General features: G+C 52.8%; 7 protein-coding genes across 8 annotated transcripts; 3 read left to right on the forward strand and 4 right to left on the reverse strand.

Moving 5' to 3' along the window:
- The first annotated feature begins 372 nt into the window (after positions 1-372).
- Positions 373-2,806, forward strand: PV05_11569 (uncharacterized protein). The gene has a single exon (XM_013455068.1). The coding sequence runs from the start codon at positions 721-723 to the stop codon at positions 2,554-2,556; it is 1,836 nt and encodes a 611-aa protein (XP_013310522.1). The 5' UTR covers positions 373-720; the 3' UTR covers positions 2,557-2,806.
- A 176-nt stretch (positions 2,807-2,982) lies between these two features.
- PV05_11570 (uncharacterized protein) lies at positions 2,983-4,212 on the reverse strand (the record flags this gene model as incomplete). The annotated part of the gene is made up of 1 exon (XM_013455069.1): positions 2,983-4,212. The coding sequence occupies one exon, from the start codon at positions 4,210-4,212 to the stop codon at positions 2,983-2,985; it is 1,230 nt and encodes a 409-aa protein (XP_013310523.1).
- Positions 4,213-4,622: 410 nt separating this feature from the next.
- PV05_11571 (uncharacterized protein) lies at positions 4,623-6,958 on the reverse strand (the record flags this gene model as incomplete). The annotated part of the gene is made up of 3 exons (XM_013455070.1): positions 4,623-6,385; positions 6,434-6,647; positions 6,698-6,958. The coding sequence occupies 3 exons, from the start codon at positions 6,956-6,958 to the stop codon at positions 4,623-4,625; spliced, it is 2,238 nt and encodes a 745-aa protein (XP_013310524.1).
- A 708-nt stretch (positions 6,959-7,666) lies between these two features.
- Positions 7,667-9,505, forward strand: PV05_11572 (uncharacterized protein). The gene is made up of 2 exons (XM_013455071.1): positions 7,667-8,820; positions 8,880-9,505. The coding sequence occupies exons 1-2, from the start codon at positions 7,686-7,688 to the stop codon at positions 8,915-8,917; spliced, it is 1,173 nt and encodes a 390-aa protein (XP_013310525.1). The 5' UTR covers positions 7,667-7,685; the 3' UTR covers positions 8,918-9,505.
- On the reverse strand, positions 9,457-11,218 carry PV05_11573 (uncharacterized protein). Its single transcript, XM_013455072.1, has one exon. It carries the CDS (start codon positions 11,003-11,005, stop codon positions 9,524-9,526), a length of 1,482 nt encoding a protein of 493 aa, XP_013310526.1. The 5' UTR covers positions 11,006-11,218; the 3' UTR covers positions 9,457-9,523.
- PV05_11574 lies at positions 11,217-14,543 on the forward strand. 2 transcript variants are annotated; one of them, XM_013455074.1, is made up of 4 exons: positions 11,217-11,342; positions 11,446-12,486; positions 12,536-12,722; positions 12,771-14,543. In XM_013455074.1, the coding sequence occupies exons 1-4, from the start codon at positions 11,229-11,231 to the stop codon at positions 14,291-14,293; spliced, it is 2,865 nt and encodes a 954-aa protein (XP_013310528.1). In that variant the 5' UTR covers positions 11,217-11,228; the 3' UTR covers positions 14,294-14,543. The 2 variants fall into 2 exon arrangements, with proteins under 2 accessions (XP_013310528.1, XP_013310527.1); XM_013455073.1 differs by lacking the exon at positions 11,217-11,342 and having other exon boundaries at positions 11,365-12,486.
- PV05_11575 (uncharacterized protein) lies at positions 14,539-16,495 on the reverse strand. Its single transcript, XM_013455075.1, has one exon. It carries the CDS (start codon positions 16,186-16,188, stop codon positions 14,992-14,994), a length of 1,197 nt encoding a protein of 398 aa, XP_013310529.1. The 5' UTR covers positions 16,189-16,495; the 3' UTR covers positions 14,539-14,991.
- Positions 16,496-16,720: the final 225 nt, after the last annotated feature.

Raw genomic sequence — 16,720 nt, forward strand, 5'->3', positions numbered from 1 at the left:
TTTTGTTTTGAAGTCGCGATTCGCTTGTTCTGGACTTGTTCAGCGCTCAAAGGAAGACATAGTAGCAAGGGACGAGGCTCCGGGAAAAGTATATGCGATGGGTACCTGTGGGTGTACCATTATCTGGTACTCCTCTTTGTCTTCGCAAATATCTTCGTACCCGAGAGCATGTACCTATCTGGTTTCTTCATACGTTCCACATCCGACATGGTTGTTGTATGGAGTTTACGGTGTAGTTGCAGTCAACGTGAGCAAGGCTGCCTGTCACGTGACTATGTATTCTGCGTCGGTCCCGAAAAAGAAGGTGTGGCGGGTTCTTGTTTTCCTCCACTTTCCGTCCAGCCGCAAACTGGGATCGAACAAGTCCCAAGTCCCAAGTCCCAAGTCCCCATGTCCGAAGTTCTTGCAAGATCAAGTTTGCGCCGTTCCAATCTCGCTTCACTTACGTCGATGTAACAATAACAAACACGGTTTTTCCTGCAGCCATCACGTCCTCATTTGTTGTTTACAGGTTCACGTTCAGCCATCACCAACTGCCGGCGCCCATCAGACGACAAGGTCACACCACCCCTGAGCACACGCTCTTCCTGAACACGGCGAACACCGGTCAAGTCCAACGGTCTCGAGATATTGTTATCCTCCGGCTCAGAACCATGAACAAGCAGAGCGCCTGCTCGCTGCCCTAGACTTCCAGACGATCAGAGGGCCGTCATTTCAACAATGGCCTTCAACTTCAACTGGTCGCCGTTGTCTACCGACGCTGGCTTCCTCCCGCGAGCGCAAGAACTCCTCACAAATGCCCTCAACCGAGCCGATCCCAAGCCTGCCATCATCGTCGATGATATCGTGGTCAACGAGTTGAATCTGGGCGACGTGCCGCCCGAGTTGGAAATCTTGGAGATTGGTGACCTGGCCGAGGATAGATTTCGGGGCACGTTCAAGATGATGTACAAAGGAAATGCATATCTCACGCTCAAGACAAAAGTGCAAGCGAATCCACTGAACACCTACCTCCGGACGCGCTCGGCCTTTGCATCACCACAACCTCTGGCCGCGGACACCGGCTTGACAATCCCTCTGCAAATCACCCTGTCTGAGTTTCGATTGTCTGGCTTTATCATCCTCGTCTTCTCCAGACAGAAAGGCTTGACCTTGGTCTTTCGCAATGATCCGTTGGAATCGCTCCGCGTTTCCTCCACTTTCGACTCGATCCCCTTCGTTGCCAACTTCTTGCAGAAAGAGATTGAAACTCAATTGCGTGGGCTGCTGATGGACGAGCTGCCAGCCATTATCCACAGATTGTCTCTGCGGCTGTGGGTACCTGAACACAACGCCCAGGAGGAACGTGACCTAGGCACAGCTCCGACTTCGAAAGATGAGGTGGTGGTTGATCCTTTAGCCAGCCCTCCTCAAGACCCTGTCGATAGCACCGGTGCAGTCTTGACGCCAGCCGAGGTTGCGTCTCTTTCACTCGATTCGTCGGTAGAGACTCAATCGCTGTTTTCCAGGAAGAACTTGATCAGACTCGCGACGTTGACGGACTCGCACCGTACTCTGTCTCTGTTTACACCCTCCATCCGAGATACTGTCTTCCGGGCATGGACTGGTCCACTTGAGCGTGGAGAGATGACAGGCTCTCAGACTCATACACGAGCATCAACTCCGGCTTTGTCGAGATCGCACTCCTATGCCGGAAGTCTTAGCACTGCCACGGCCTACACTTTCGACAGCTCACTCACACGACCTACCCTGCAGAGCTTTGCGTCTTCTGGTCATGGGCTGAGCTTGTCCAGCGGACGCCATGGGCAAGGACATCGACGCAGGAGGAAGAAGCGGGTGGTGGATCTACGAGCACACCCAGAAACAGGAGAACCAGAGTCCTTTACAGAGTCTGGTTCGAATGCCGACACCGAAAGTGTTACAGAGAGCACTTCGACAAATGCGCCTTCTGTCTTCTCGGCCCCTGCAGCTACAATGTCGTCTGATCCAACACGAGGTCTAGGTGTTGTAACGCCGCCAATCAGTCCAGTGGTCCCCCGACGGCCAGATATGCCTGGAAGTGTACCACATCGGAGCACTGCTGCTGTACGCAGTGTCAGCGAAGGAATTCCAGGGCCTACGATAGCTACTCAAGCTGACGAGCGCACATTGGACGTGGAGGAGACACCCAACGTACGCGATCCAAATGCAACAATTCGAGCCGGAAGCCGAAGAATGATTCCTACAACTTTCGACGAGGACGAAACTCCGCGAGCTTCGATGTATCTGCCCGGACAGGATTCTGTACCTCCACAACGCATGAATGCGCCTCTCCCTATGTCTGCTGAGAAAGACGGTTTCCATCCCGAAGCTGGACCATCCCGATCACCACTTCCGAACTTCCTTCAATTTGTGGCAGATCCAGGTAATGCTGGCAGTATCGTCGAGCGGGCCTGGATGATGAAAATGGCCGCTGAGATGGCTCGCAGATACGAAGAGGAGCGACTCAAGGGCAGCTTTGCGCCCATGTCTCCACGCGAGGAGGAACGACCACCGCCTCCGGCCTATGCACGATGATTTTCGACTTGTGGCTATGGCGTACGCGGTTTGTGCGGGTAATGTACCAAAATTTTCTCACGGATGATGATGCTATGATATGAATGTAATGTCTATAGATGCGGCGCCTTATGCCTCCATTCGCATCCATCCTTAGAGAGTGCGCTTGGTCGTGGTCTTAATACCAATCTTCTCTACGAGGCGCACGTCCTTCCTATTCTTGTGTACTGCAATGCTCTACATGCTAGCATAATACTGGCTACGAAACTGCTCGTCTCCGCCTGGTCTTGACATCGAGACGTACGTCGCTGCCGAAACGCTTCACGGTCTACTTTCGCTGTTTCGTGGTGGAGTTTGTTCCCCTCGTGTTGAAGTTGCTGCGCCTATCGGTTTGCTCCTTCAATCTGTTTTTGTTTTTGGAGACAGTCGTTCTGGAGACTGACTCGTCTACGCTCTGCATCGAGCGCCTCGCATCTTTCCAATGCTTCTTGTGGAGCTCGGTTGCATGCTGTGTGGTTGATGTCTGTGTTTGCAGCTCTGAGCTGCGCGTTCTCTCCATTGAGGCGCTGGACTTCGGAATCCAGCCCTTGACATTGCCCCCTCTAGCCATTGGCGTCGTGCGTCACATTGCTGGAGTGTGACCTTGGTCGCATCGAATGCGTCCTTCTCTGCCTGGCGATCCTGCTGCTCCTGTCTGAGCTGTTGCCGAGTTGCCTCCAGCTCTTGCTGGGTGTCTATGGCAAGTTGCCTCTCTGCCGAATCCCGGGCGGCGGCGGCCTTCAAATCCTCCAACTCCGCTTTCAAGTCTTCATTTTGGCCTCGGAGTGCATCGCACTCGTCTCGCAGCCCAGCGGAGTTGGTCTCAATGGTGCCCTTCGCGCCCTTCAGAGCCTGAAGCTCGCATCGGAGACTGTCGCGCTCTGCCTCCAAAGCTCTTCGACGATAGGTCGAGACTCGGGCCTCCGTCCTTGAGAGCCTCTCTGTGGCAAGGGCGGCACGCAGGTCGTCAAGGGAGGCTTCGAGGTCGGCATTCTGATTCTGCAACGACGCGTTCTCGTCGGCCAAAGCCTGTCGATTGTCGATGGCTGGTTCCTCGATCACATCCTCGGTTTGGACTCCAATATCGACGGTCAGGACCTCGACCACAACATCCTCGGTCTCACCCATGCCATCGACGGCGATGTCCTCGTCTCCCGACAGCCATAACTCATGGATACTTGTCGGGAATGCACCAGGGACAAAGCCGTTTTCGGGCATGAGAAGAGACGTCGGCATAAGATTGCGGAGAGTCGATGACAACCAGTCGGACAGTAAGCGAGATCCTTCTCGGAAGGCGTTGCGTGTGACATGCGGCATGGTGATAACAAGTGCCTGATAGCACGAGGCACAGGTGTCAACAACGCGAGCCTGCATGCGATCGGAGTTGGCATAGGCCTTCGCAAAGGTGGACAGCGAGAACCAAAGAAACAGAACAGAAGCGGCGAAGTGGGTGTACCGCATCATGGCAGCGAAGTCTTCAGGGTGGAAGTCCACCCACTCCCACAGGAAGTCGCTCACACGAGCCTCCACCGGCATGCCCATCTCGAGCAATTCGACGATGGGGTCGTCGTTCGCCCAAACCCACAACAGAACAAGAAAGAAGATGATGATGTTGGTGATCGTGCGCCAATGCATCATGGTGGTGATAAAGGTGAGGTGAGGAGGAGGTGAGCTGGATTGTGTGGAAATGTGGTCTGTCTTCAAGGAGAAGTCTGCAATCAAGTGAGAATGTTGGTGTGAGATGGAGAGAATTTGCAAGAGAGGGCAGAAGAGTTCGAAGGAAATGACTCTTCTTGACCGCGACCTGCCTTGTGTTTGTTGCCTGGCTGTGGCAGTATCAGTGAATAGGCCATTGTCTTCACTCTATTCACAGTTCGAGTGAATCGGTTGTGGTGCCAGACTTCGAGTGATTCAAGGTGGTGTGGTGAAATTTCCATTTCATTCACTTGCCGATTACCAGATCGCAACTCTTTTCAGATACCAATAGAAGTACAGAATCCCATGTACAATATGGACGGGATGTTTTGAACGGAGTCAAACAAAGGTCGCTAGCTTTGTTTGTCTGCCAACAATGGCTCATGTTCTCCCTTTCCATGCTTCTGCTTCCGTCTTCGGCGCTTTTTCTTTTTCCCTGTCTCACTATGTTGGTTGTGGTCTTCGAGACCTCCTCGAAGCTTGACACCAGATTCCTCGCCGTCAGCGGTCGGTGCATGACCTTTGTTGCCGCCACCGTTGACTTCCTCCTCGTTGGACTCGCTGCTGGATGTCGTCTCCAATACGACTTTGCGGAACCCATTAGCATCAATAATATTTTCAGTAATGCTACCACTTCTCGCAGGGCCCTTGGACTTGTAGAAGGGGCTCTTCGACCGAGATCTTGAGCCAGGTAGACTGCGAATGGTACTGTGACTTTCAAATGTTCGTGCTACAGGTCTGGATGTATCGTGGCCATTATTCGTGCCTTCGCCATTTCGTGTCGGACTGGAGCTTCCTGCAAGATCAACTTGTGTTCCCTTAGTGCGGCTGGCTGGTCGTCCAGTCGGCGAATCGGAAATAGTCCCATAGCCTTGGTGCAAAGCTTGGACACCATCGCTGGCCTCTTTACCTCCCGACTTCACCACACCCTCTCCGATGCCAGCGTGCAAGCTAGAAGCCGCGTCTGAAACCCTTCGAGAGGGTGTCGCTCGACCATCAATGACATCTTGCTTCGGCGTTGTATCTGTGCCAGGTTTGATTTTGACTGTGGTGTATCGTGTTGACCTCGGTCGACTCGCAAGATTGGATGGACCCAAGTGACCCAGGTGTCTAAGTTGTTCTTTGATTGCATCATCTGTACTCAGTCTCGGCCCTCTCGGGCCTGTCTTGGGATCCCCAGTGAGACTGTTTCCGGCACTCGATCTACGACGAACGTTCTGGAGGATTTTCGACATTTGTGAATTGTCGGCGGTCTTGGCCCTTTGCAGCTCGGAAGCTTCCAAAGTTTCGCCTTCGCCAATGTTTACCAAATCCGCAGCTGCGCCATTTGCTGTGGGCGGCTCAGAAACAAAGTAAGACTTCGGAATGCGGCGTGTAGGTGCCGGCATTGCTCGTCTGATGGCTTTGTGCACATCAACAAAGACATCAGATTCGTCCACAATTTCCTCGCCAATGAGCTCCTCAATGACGTCTTCGAGAGTGACGACACCGAGGGCACCATGATCGTCTCCTGGATACTCAGACACCAGCACCATGTGAGATTTGCCTTCCTGGAAGAAGTTGACAATGTCCAAGCAGCTCGTGTCAGGTCGAGTTTCTGGCAGGGTAGCCAAGGCAAAGTCTCGGACGGGTTTGGCATCTTCCGGGTCGTAGGTGATGAGCATCTTGACCAACAACATGCCGATAAAATTTGAATCGTTGTCTGGATGGTGGATCGGGATTCTAGAATAACCCCGAGAAAGAATGTCGTCCATGGTGGCCTCGTCGAGAACATCGTCAAGTGACAGAGTGAAGACATCGTCCATCGGTGTCATGATACTGCCGACCGGCTTCTCTTTAAGATCTAGCACAGCACTGATGATGGTGACTTCATCAGCATTGAGCTGCTGTCCAGGTTCGCCCAAATTTCTGTGTAAAGAAACCAATGATTTCAGGCCCGTCTTCTTGTATACCGTGCCATGGTCTTCTCCGAGTAGATAATCGAGTAGTTTTGCAGTCGGCCACGCGATGGGTGCAAGGATGTACATGAGGATGAGGACGAATGGCGCCATCCAGGAACCGATGGGTAGGCCGTAGCGGACGCAGACCGACTGTGGTGCAATCTCGCCAAAGATCACTATATGTTATCAGCAATGATATCAAATACTTCTGCACGTGGCCTTACCGATGAGAACTGTCGATCCTAGAACAGCCGGCCATCCTCCTCCCAGCGAACGGTCCAGAACGATGGGCAGGGTTTCGTTTGTGATGACATTGCTCAGTAGCAGCGTGACAAGCACCCAGTGTTTTCCTTTTTGCAACAAATTCAGTACTTTGGTAGCGTGCTTCTTCTCAGCACCTTCGCCGGAATCGCGGATGACTCGCAGGTATATCTCGTCCTGTGCAGCTGTCAGCTACGGAGCACTCCTCGTATGGCTCATTATCCCACCTGTCCCATCAACGCAATGGTCAATCCGGCGAATGCTCCACCGAGCAGCACCAGCGCTGCCGCAACACTGAGGTATATCCATAGTGAAGGATCACTGGGGTCTTTTCCCTCCTCGTCGTCGGCCGCGAAGAACAAACGTGAGGCGTGAATAGGAGCAGCTCGAACGAAGGGTACCTGCGCGAGCGAGAGGACTAGGACCTTAGCGAGACCCAAGATCGTGGGCCGGGTAGCCAGATAGGAGTTCGGGGCTCGTGCCGCCATACTGTGTGGTAAGGCGAGATAGGTCTATTGCGACATATTCACGAGGTGTACGAGAAGTGGATTGGGGTGGGAAGGAAGCAGACCGTAGAGTCTGTTAGAGACGGAAGGAGTATCGTACAAGTTGAGGAGGGACGAGGATGAAGGTGGTGGTTTGTGAGACTACAAGAGATGTCGAGTACCTTACGGTTGAGGACGACAAGCATTAAAGAATGATTTGCGGACGGACGTGGAGAGCGACGATGACGGAAGCGAGCATCACTTCTGGAGGGCAAATTCTGCAGCTAAACGTATCAAGCGTGTCCCAGACTCCCCACCATTCGAATGTCTCTGAAATTCTCTGGAAGATGAGGATCTGAACGTTATGACTGAGACATATTCGTGCCTTATGACTAGAGAACCATTTGTCAACATCGTCCAGCTTGCGGTTCACCGAAGGTATGCATATTAAAATGTTCTCCGTTCCAGACGACTACTAGTACTTGTTGTACCAGGTAGGTTACCGTGGTACCTTACTTACCAGGTAACTCCGCAACACCCACGTGCACCCAGGCTGCACACGTGACTGAAGGCACGTGATTGGGTCTTCGGCTATGGGTATGCCCTTAGCTGCCCGTGCCAGATGCGGTTATCCTCGGCTTACAGCAACCCCTTCAAATACAACAGTGTCCCTTCCGTAGGTACCACTCTCTTTCCCACTGGGGGCAAGGTGACGATTTTGACTATCGAGATGCTACCTTACCGGAGGGTATCGTCGATAGCCAGGTTATTAAAAGTCCCATCCCAGTCTCGTCACGCCAGCCAAGCAGCGACGGGCGCTCGTTTGAACAAACCAATCGAGTACAAGAAGACACCAATCCTACATCAATCACAACAAAGCGCGAGATCCGCGTTTGACCTGTCCCAGGATGCTCCGGTCGACTGGCAGAACCTCCACGGTGCTATCAATACATCCCTGCATCATGCTCTGAAGACAGATGAAAACGTTCTCCTGTTCGGTGAGGACGTGGCCTTTGGCGGAGTCTTCCGCTGCTCCAAGGGATTAGCCGACGAGTTCGGCACAGGTCGAGTCTTCAACACCCCTCTCTCTGAGCAAGGCATCGTAGGCTTCGCAGTTGGCTGTGCGGCCGAAGGCATGAAGCCTGTCGCGGAAATCCAGTTTGCAGATTACGTGTACCCTGCCTTTGACCAACTGGTCAACGAGGCTGCCAAATTTCGATACCGAGAAGGCGGAACAGGTGGCCATTGTGGCGGCCTCGTTGTCCGCATGCCCTGTGGAAGTGTCGGGCACGGCGGACTCTACCACTCCCAGAGCCCGGAGTCATTATTCACGCACGTTCCTGGGCTAAGAGTGGTGATGCCGCGGTCGCCATCACAAGCTAAAGGTCTATTGATATCCTCCATCCTCAACTCAAATGACCCAGTCATCTTCATGGAGCCGAAGATCTTGTACCGCGCCGCTGAAGAATTTGTCCCTCGCGATGCATATACCCTGCCACTCGACAAGGCCGATGTCCTCAAGAAGGGCAAGGACCTGACTGTTATATCGTACGGCCAACCGCTATATCTCTGCTCTGCGGCTATCGAAGCCCTTGAGAAAGACATCAAAGGACTAAGCATTGAGTTGATTGACCTGAGAGCAATATATCCTTGGGATCGACCCACAATCATGGAAAGCGTCAACAAGACAGGCCGAGCGGTCGTTGTACATGAGAGCATGTACAATGCTGGAGTTGGAGCCGAGGTCGCAGCGAGTATCCAAGAAGGTGCATTCCTCCGCCTCGAAGCTCCGGTCGGTCGAGTGACAGGCTGGAGCACTCATCCTGGCTTGATTTATGAAAAGTTTAACGTTCCAGATGTAACCAGTAAGTCCCAGCCCCAGCCCGAACAGTGTCAGACTGGACATGCGACTAATCCATGGTAGGAATCTACGATACCATGAAGAAAACTCTTGAGTTTTGAAAGGGACTCTCCTATTTAACCTCTGCAACAACTACGGGAGAAGGCAGGCCACTGCCTTTTGGCTTCAGCGGCAGATATTTTACAAGTCCGTCTGTAAGTCGGGTGCTCAAGGACATAGACACGAACGTGGGGCATACAATTTTGAGCGTTCCGTTGCTCAAACTGGCGCGCTCTAAAGAAGACAGTCTATGGGACGTCTGGCGCCCCGGGAAAGGGTGTCTACTTCAGCTTGGTGTAACGCATCAACTGATGTAACCTCAAGGTCCGTTTACAGAGCTGAGCACACCTGAGTGCAGTCCGTCTCCATAACTGGGTATGACGCGAGTTGAAACAACCCGGCTTCAACAGGATCGGCTTCACATTTGGAATGGAGAGAATACCCCTGAATTACAGCCAATACTATTCTGACACAAGAGATATCTCGCCAGGAATGCATCGATTGCTAGGTAAGGACATTTGGCCGAATCCCGACGGGGAAAATGTCCATCTACGCTGTCAGAATCAAGGGTCACGCGAGACGCCTATGATGTGAGGACACGTGCGAAGATTAGACAATGATATACCTGTATATACTCAACTGAAGTCTACTTACGCATTTCAGAGTGCTCAGTATTCCTCCTTGAACACCATGACCCTGGGCAATTCCTCGCCAGTATCATTGTCGACCTCGTAGAAAGCGCGGAACAGGCCGCCACAGTTGAAGTCAAACACTGCCTTACCTCTCTTCTTCCTAAGACGATCTTTATGATCTCCTCGCCCTTCGTCGGTCACTAGTTTAGATTGATCGACAACCTCAATACCAATGATGCCGCCCTGCCCTTCACCCGTGTGGCCCCATCGTTCCCCAGCGGATTGTTGTAGCTCGCCCCCAGGACCAGCAATTGATGTCAATGCTTGTGCCAAGGAGGCATCATTAGAGAAGCGACACATCGCAGCAACGGTTCGGGCAGCATTGGTGCGGAGGAAAGAGTCACCGTTGCCTGTACCACTCACAGCAACAGCGCGACGACGCTTCCGGACAACTGAAGCGCCAGGGTAATGAAGGGATTGAGGAGAGTGAAATGGGTAGTAGAGCGGCGCTGGGCTCGGGCTATAAGGAGGTGGATCTTGTAGGCGTCGATGTCTGCCTTCTGTCTCGAACAGGTTGAGACACGATCCGAGCATATCGCTAGCCTGCACCAGAAGCTGGTTGATCATAGGTGCGGAGCTTTGCTCCTCCGAATTCGGGTTTATCAACGCTGAAGCCGCAGCTGGGGCATCCTCTTCCCAGCTCTCTGCCCAAAAGCCAGACCCTATTGTAGGCGTGTCTCCAATTCTCCCTACCTTCTTGTTCGTCAATCCACCCGTTGAGGTTGCGACGGCCAGGTTGCCGCAGGCATCCAGACATACTGCACCAACAGTGCCTTGACTGGGATACTCGTCGTAATCAATGTCGCCGTCTTCACAGGACGTGGACGCGAAAGGGTCCACGGAGGCCAAAAGATCGTCGTAGGTATAAGCGCTCGGTGGGTGTATACCTCGTCGATGCTCTTCCCACCGTTTCCTCGTCCAAAACCATCGATCCGTCTTCTTCTCAAGTGATTTTTCCTTCCAACCCCATTGCTCAACGTCTGGCCCACTCAAGTGGCAATGCAAGGTGCTCGTGCCGCCCATTCCTCCATCATCGTCTGCGGCAAGCAATACTTCCTTCGCTAACAAGATAGGATGCCTCGTGTTCCGCACAAGGCTGACTGCTGCACCGCGCTTGATTCGTCCGGCTGGCGGTCCAGCAGGATCAAGAGAACAGACCATAACGCTGGCTTCCATCTCAATGGTGCCTTGCTCAGTAAAGACCGAGCCACGGCCACAGTTGAATAGGGGGTCATCCTCGAACCAGGTAGCCGCAACACAGGCTGCGTCGAGCGCAGATGCTCCTGAATCCAGCAATTTTCGCGTATCGGTCAGGTATCTGAGAAGTGAGCTTCGATATCGCCCCCATAGTTCCGGAGGCAGGCTGGCCCGAGAAATTGATCCTGCTCCGCCATGAAGAATGACAGTGGGTTCAAATGGCCCGAAAGGCAGAGGCTTCTCCATTGAGACTGATCCCATAATGAGCGCGGAGTGAATGGCGAGATGGTTACAAGGCTTAGAGCGATGTGCAATTTGAAATGAACATCACGTCATCCACAGGTTGGGTAGGTTGGGTAGATTGGGTATTTTCACTGGGACTGATGAACAAAGAGCTTCTGTGTTCCTTTAGTGTTGTTGGAATCATCTGATGTGGATGAAGACATCGAATGACGAGATACAACAAGCTTGAAGTCTGGGGTTAATGTTAGTGAGGTTGAACATGTGTCAGATTGGCGGCGAATTGGAGACGCAGCTGCCTTCGAGGCCTTTAGATTCACTGCCACCCAGACTGCCAAAGTTGGAGCCAAGATCTTCAGTAAGTGCCACAAACATCCCATCATTTGTCTATCTAGTGAATCCTAGCTCCTACTACCCTTGCACCTTCTGGAGGAATGGCAACGACTGAGTCCATCAAGCAGAATAGTTCGTCAACACCCTCCGACTCGACCGACTCGCTTTGTTCTGTTCATGTAGACCTCCCCAATCGTGATGACTCCATTGGGGTGAACGAACCGACATCTTCATCAACATCCAAGTCGTCGAAAAATCCGATACATCGCATCAATGCTCCAGGGAGCGTGCAGGCTCTTGTTGTCGACGATGATGTGCTTTTCGTCGGTGTCCAGGGAGGCAGCATTACTGCATGGTCTCTGGAAACCTACGAATTACTTGCTACCGTGCCAGCCCACAAAGAGAGTGTTTTGAGCCTGGCTCTTTCCGAAGACAGATCTCTACTGTTCTCTACTGGTGCAGATTCGATCGTCAATGTTTGGTCCACCGATACCCTTCAGAGAGTGTACTCGCTATACTCACCTTTCGAGATTGGCGATATCTTTGGCGTGGTCCATTCAATCAAGAAGCAGACCTTGTTTTGGGGGGCTCAAAACGCCAGCATCCAATGGCAAAAAATCAGTACCGATGCCAATATCACCTCACCAAACCTGCCTTTTGCACCTGGATCTCGGAAGCATCGTTTCTTCGATTCATTAGGGCCTGGAGGAGCAGCCAACGTCATCGCAGACGAAGATGGCACATCTTTGACATTGAGCAGTCAGGGTGGCCGGGTCTTGACCGCTCCAAGCCGAAACTATCTGCCATACGCCCACAAGAGCTACATTTACTGCATACTTCTAGGCAAAGGCTTATTCAACCATGATAAAGACGACGAAGTCCTCATTACTGCTAGTGGAGACGGAGCTATCAAGCTGTGGTCGATTGACGCGTTGCCTTCAGAGGGGCTCGTCCTGCTTACCAAGTTTAAGAATACCGGCTCAAATGTGTTGAGCCTCTCCTTCCGAGGATCTTTCCTCTACGCCGGCCTTTCCGATGGTACAGCCAACATCTACAATCTGGCTTCGAACCAGCTCGTTCAACGGCTCAGCATTGGCCACGGAGACGTGACTCAAATACTAGTCAACACTGACAGCATCTTTTGCGGGACAAGTCAAGGGCGGCTAAAGGTAGGACTTTTCCACCTATCGGATTCCTCCCAACTAATTATATCAACAGCGCTACAACGACCACTTCACAGAAACGGAGTGCTGGCAGGCTGCCAACGGAAAAATCTTGGCGATGAGCCAAACTACTACTCCCGGCCATGACATATTGATCACTGGAGGCAACGACCGTCTGATCTCGTTCTGGGATGCCGATGCCCATTCTCATACCTCCATAGCATCTTCTGTCCGGAGTAATGGTAAGCAGAGGGCCCCTCTGAAGGCGAGCGTGCTGTTAACTCGATTAGATGAGCTCGTCAACGCTCTCCGGGAGTTCGTGAGCTACCGCACTGTCGCATTGAATCATTCCTGTGTCCGCGATTGTCACGATGCTGTCACGTTTCTACGCAAACAGTGCAACGCCTTCGGTGCCACCACCGATCTTGTATCAGCTCAAGAAGGTATCAATCCGATCCTGTTGGCCAAATTCCCCGCCTCCAATCCTTCTAAATCCACGAAGACCGTCTTGTTTTACGGGCACTATGATGTCGTCGATGCCGAAACCGATTCTTCCGGTGCAAATCCGACTTGGCAGGGTGATCCGTTCAGTCTTCAACCGTTGAATGGATACCTTTACGGTCGTGGGGTGACAGACAACAAAGGTCCCATTTTGGCTGCGATCTATGCTGTCGCTGACCTTGTACAGCAGAAGACACTATCCTGCAATGTGACGTTCCTTCTCGAAGGCGACGAAGAAGCAGGCTCTCGTGGCTTCCGTCAAGCAGTACAAGCTATGCATGATTCGATCGGACATGTCGACTTTATCCTCCTTTCCAACAGCTACTGGCTGGATGACCACATTCCTTGCCTGACGTTTGGAATGAGAGGCGTCATCCATGCCAGTGTTACCGTCTCTTCTAACAGGCCAGACCTTCATTCCGGTATGGACGGAAAGTCGGTGCAGCATGAACCGCTCAAAGACCTCACTATCCTTCTCGCATCACTCATCGGACCAACCGGGACCAAAGTCAGCATACCAGAGTTCTACGATAGCGTTGACGACCTTTCCGAAAACGAAATGAAATCATATGCTGATATCACTTCGGCGCTGCTGCCCGGTCACCCTGAGATCAAAAACGAAAAAGCATTCGCCCTCTCCCTTATGCAACGCTGGCGCTTTCCCAACCTCACAGTCCACCGAATCGAAGTACCCGAGGCTAAGACAGCCGTCACTATTAGTGGTTCTGCGAAAGCCATGCTATCTATTCGAATTGTGCCGTCACAAACTGCGGAGCAGATAGCAAAGAGTCTGACCACTTATCTACAGGATCAATTCACGAAACTGCAGAGCTCCAACACCCTCAACGTAGCCATCACCTCCAAAGCAGACCCTTGGCTTGGCAACATCAAGAGCGACATGTATAGTGCCCTAAAAGAGGCCGTCGTTGACGTCTGGAATCCGAACACCCACTCATCGCATCGGTTTTCGCCAGATACCGCAGCCACATCCGCCATTACTGACGCGGCTTCGACTAATGCTCCCTCTCCTTCAGCTTCTACGACCGCCAAACGCTCGTCCCACCGTCGAGCCTCGTCGCTGGCGAGCGCTGGCACATTCACCTCGACAAATCTGCCCCGGGAACCGATCTTTATCCGCGAAGGCGGTTCGATTCCCGCCATCAGTTTTCTGGAACACGAATTCCATGCTCCCGCCGCCATGTTTCCAATGGGTCAAGCGAGCGATAATGCGCACTTGGACAATGAGCGGATTCGGGTCGAAAATCTGTGGAAGGGCAGGGACGTGCTCAAGCGAGTCTTTTCAAGATTATAGAATGACCAAGTAGCTACATGAATGGCTGGGAAAATCGCGAGGATCGAGTTCAAGCGTCGCTCATGCGCACACTGGTCTTGAACGATGACTGCTTGAGCATTCGAGAATACATTCTGGTGGATCTGGCGTGATAAGACTGTAGACACTGATCATGGAGAATGGGTACCTGTGTAATATCATGGACGAGGAAAAATTCAAGAAAAGACAAAACACAGCTAGAAAAGAGTCATAAACGAAAAGTGTGACAGTGCCACGAAAAAGCTCTGTCGAGTTCATAATTTTCGATGTGCAAGTTCTGTTCATACGCCCTTGCGAGCTGATCTATAGTAGCTTACGCTCAATGATGCTGGTCATGGTATCCCAAATCATACCTTTTGTCGTACACTTGAAAACAGGACGCCGCCGCTATGCTGCAAATTCTCGCATATGTATCCCTTTTCTGAATCCTTGCTCTTCATGCTGGTTCTCGTGGAATGCCGAAGTGTCGTCATCAGGGTATATTAAAAGGCCGTGTATGTGCATCCATCCATCCAAAAAACTCCTTCCCCATAGGGCTGTATATCCAAATGCATCCAAGGATATCGCCCCCCCGCCAAGTGACTGCTGCACATGAAACCAATCCAAAACCAACCAACCAATCATGCTTGTTCCGTTTTGCCTCATCGTTCTCGAGAGCCAAGAGCGAGGAGCGAGGTACCTTAATCCAAAAGCCCACCGCCGTTCAGATTAATGCCGCCCAACGTCCACTTGCCGGCTGCCCAGATCCAGGCTCCCAATTTCGGCTTCTCGCCGGCCCGCACGTCGTTGGCAAGCTGCACCACACCGGCGAAGGTGCTCTGGCTGAGCGAGCTACTTCCCAAATCCTCGGACGTGTCCCTCGGCGGCGGCGCCACGCGTCCAACAGGATCCGTGACCCCGTTCAAGGCATCCACCGCGTCAATGGCCGGGCCCTGGTCGAAAAAGTCCACCAATGTGAAGGTGGGGACCTTTCCGTACTCGCTATTGCACTGGGATAGAGAGTAGCCCAGCTGTCCCACACTGTTTCCCGCAGAGTTGGTGGTGTTGATCTGGCCGACGTTGGGCGTTTCAATGTCGAATGCGCCCGAGGAGTAGAGGAAGTGGTTCACTAGTGCCATACGGTTGGACGAGATGGCGGCTTGCACGTTGTTCTGGACGCCGGTGGGCCGGTCGGGCGCGCAGGTGAAGTCCGTGACGTTTGTGTTATCGAAGGGGTTCTCGAATATGAAGGTGAATTCGTCCATGAGATAGGAAGTGGTTGCGTTCAACTCCGGGTCTGACGTATTGAGGCTGGCGACGAACGTCATTAGACGTTTGCCGCCGGTTATGATTTCTTGCAGTGTCGGCCAGGTTGTGGGCGGCGTGGTGATGGAGCTAGGGACGTATGAATGGTCCACGATGTTTGCGTCCTCGAATTGGTAGTGCAGCTCCGAGGGCGAGGCGTTGTCGGAGTTGACAAGCAGGATTGTGACGACTTCGTTCGGGTTATTGTCCAGCCATGTCTTGACCGTTTTCAGCCAGTCACTTAAAAGTCCGGCGTCGAGCAGCTCGCAGGACGAGTGGCACAGGTGCCATTGCCCGTTCGTCTTGTGGACTTGTGCGGAGACGAGGCGCACGCCGGCGTCCAGTTGGACGGTCGTGTTGTAGTATTGGTTCCCCGAGGTCGAGAAGCCCGTTGAGGCGTCGCGGACGAACGGCGAGTCGTGGGCGCCCAGGTGGACTACGGAGTTGTAGGGTTTGGAGCAGAGGGAGGGAGAATTGTTGCATGCTGTAGAGGAGGACTGGCGGGAGGAGAGGCCGTGAGAGCCTACTGACGCTGCGGAGGTGAGGGAGAGGAGGGAAAGCAGGGACGACGATAGTAAACACCGGAGAAGCATCTTCGCTGGGTGTCTGGTCCTTCTGCTGCTGCTGGTCTGTGTCTGTTCACCCTACTTCTACCCTATGGTGGGGTGGACGGGTAGAGCGCGGAAAGAGTGATATGATAAGGCGGGCAAAAGCGAGTGAAAAAGGACGGCGCGAACAGACCAAAGGAGGGTATTCGTATCAACAGTTCAGGGAGAGACAGAAGAAGAGTTGAAGACCAGCTTCAAGACCAAAGAAGAATAAGAGCCACGTCAAAGCCATCTCATCGCAGGCAGGCTGCGTGCATGAAACCACCAAGCCGCGTGGACAGCAACAGGTTCAGGCGGAGGAAGAGGCGCAGTCAGAGGTACGGAGTACTCACTACTCGCTACTCTTAGAAACGAGGCCCTACATGCGTTGCTCGGACTCCGCCAATGCTTGTCAAGCCAATAAGAAAGACATCTTCAGGCCTGAAACAGCAACATGACAGCAGGCCCCGTCTCGTCCCTGTAGCAAATGGTTGGTGCTCGGTCCTGCAAGGCTTGCCATGGCCACCACCGTTTGGCC

The sequence above is a fragment of the Exophiala xenobiotica genome, assembly GCF_000835505.1.
Source record: "Exophiala xenobiotica strain CBS 118157 unplaced genomic scaffold supercont1.7, whole genome shotgun sequence".
Classification (NCBI taxonomy): domain Eukaryota; kingdom Fungi; phylum Ascomycota; class Eurotiomycetes; order Chaetothyriales; family Herpotrichiellaceae; genus Exophiala; species Exophiala xenobiotica.

Coding starts and splice junctions, on each gene's coding strand:
- PV05_11569 (XM_013455068.1), top strand. CDS start 721: ATGGCCTTCAACTTCAACTGGTCGCCGTTGTCTACCGACGCTGGCTTC.
- PV05_11572 (XM_013455071.1), top strand. CDS start 7,686: ATGCTACCTTACCGGAGGGTATCGTCGATAGCCAGGTTATTAAAAGTC. Junction 8,821..8,879: donor TAACGTTCCAGATGTAACCA/GTAAGTCCCAGC, acceptor AATCCATGGTAG/GAATCTACGATACCATGAAG.
- PV05_11573 (XM_013455072.1), bottom strand. CDS start 11,005: ATGGGATCAGTCTCAATGGAGAAGCCTCTGCCTTTCGGGCCATTTGAA.
- PV05_11574 (XM_013455074.1), top strand. CDS start 11,229: ATGTTAGTGAGGTTGAACATGTGTCAGATTGGCGGCGAATTGGAGACG. Junction 11,343..11,445: donor AGTTGGAGCCAAGATCTTCA/GTAAGTGCCACA, acceptor TCCATCAAGCAG/AATAGTTCGTCAACACCCTC. Junction 12,723..12,770: donor ATCTTCTGTCCGGAGTAATG/GTAAGCAGAGGG, acceptor TAACTCGATTAG/ATGAGCTCGTCAACGCTCTC.
- PV05_11575 (XM_013455075.1), bottom strand. CDS start 16,188: ATGCTTCTCCGGTGTTTACTATCGTCGTCCCTGCTTTCCCTCCTCTCC.